This window comes from Chanos chanos, chromosome 6 (assembly GCF_902362185.1).
Source record: "Chanos chanos chromosome 6, fChaCha1.1, whole genome shotgun sequence".
Taxonomy (NCBI): Eukaryota; Metazoa; Chordata; class Actinopteri; order Gonorynchiformes; family Chanidae; genus Chanos; species Chanos chanos.
In genome coordinates this window covers 2,101,545-2,102,500 of record NC_044500.1, presented here as the reverse complement: position 1 = coordinate 2,102,500, position 956 = coordinate 2,101,545, and the positions used below count along the sequence as shown (strand labels likewise).

General features: G+C 42.7%; 1 protein-coding gene across 2 annotated transcripts in view; it reads left to right on the top strand.

The window, feature by feature from the left end:
- The window catches only part of samd4b (sterile alpha motif domain containing 4B), a 14,913-nt gene extending 14,415 nt beyond the window's left edge, over nt 1–498 (top strand). For both annotated transcript variants that reach the window (XM_030777334.1, XM_030777335.1), the window contains one exon: nt 313–498. In XM_030777334.1, coding sequence (XP_030633194.1) covers nt 313–341 — 29 coding nt within the window. In that variant the 3' untranslated portion in view covers nt 342–498. The remainder of the gene's footprint in view (nt 1–312) is intronic.
- The last annotated feature ends 458 nt before the right edge of the window (nt 499–956 follow it).

Here is a 956-nt window from a genome sequence, read left to right as displayed (position 1 = left end):
GTGACCCTCTTACTAGTACACTTACTCACAGTGTCTGAGGTGACCCTCTTACTAGTACACTTAGTCACAGAGTCTGAGGTGACCCTCTTACTAGTACACTTAGTCACAGTGTCTGAGGTGACCCTCTTACTAGTACACTTACTCACAGTGTCTGAGGTGGCCCTCTTACTAGTACACTTACTCACAGTGTCTGAGGTGGTCTGAAAAACAGGGGTGAATGTCACATTCCACACATATGTAGACAAACAGATGAAGTTCCCCTTTAATTCATCACCTTTTCTCCCTCTCTCTCTTTCCCTCACTCTCCCACAGATGGAATGGACAGAACATCGACAATATGAAAAGAAAGACAATGAAAAGAAAGCAACAACAACAACGACAACAACAAAAACAAAGAAATGAAAATGAAACCCCAGAATCTTCACTTTGTAACTGAGTTGTGAGTGGTCTCTCCTAGCCCAGCACATGAGTGTATGCTTATGCTTCAGCGGAGGAAAAAACAAACAAACAAAGAAGCAAAGCAAAGCAAAACAAGTCACTACAAAACAAACAAACAAACAAAAAAAGACAAAAATGACTAACTGTGTATATGTTCTCTGATATTTTTCTACTTTATTATACTTAACTAAGTTTATTATTATAAATGGAGTACAGATGAATATTATATTACTAGAGAGTAAGAGAGAGAGAGAGAGAAGGGCGGGGGTGGGGTTTCAGTCCATGCTGACTGCTCATTGGCTCTCAGCAGGGCTGTGTCATAGAGTCAGAGGGCAGGAGTTCATCTGTGACCACTGCTCTGCCTCACTTACACTGACAGGACTGTGGAGGATTGGTGCTCTTTAAATTGTGGGTTTGGACCAAACCAAACACTCTCTGGGTTCTTATCTGGGTCACGACCCCTGAGGGTCTCGCTCCCCAAAAAATGGGGACTTATGAGCCGTAGCTGAGATCCTGAG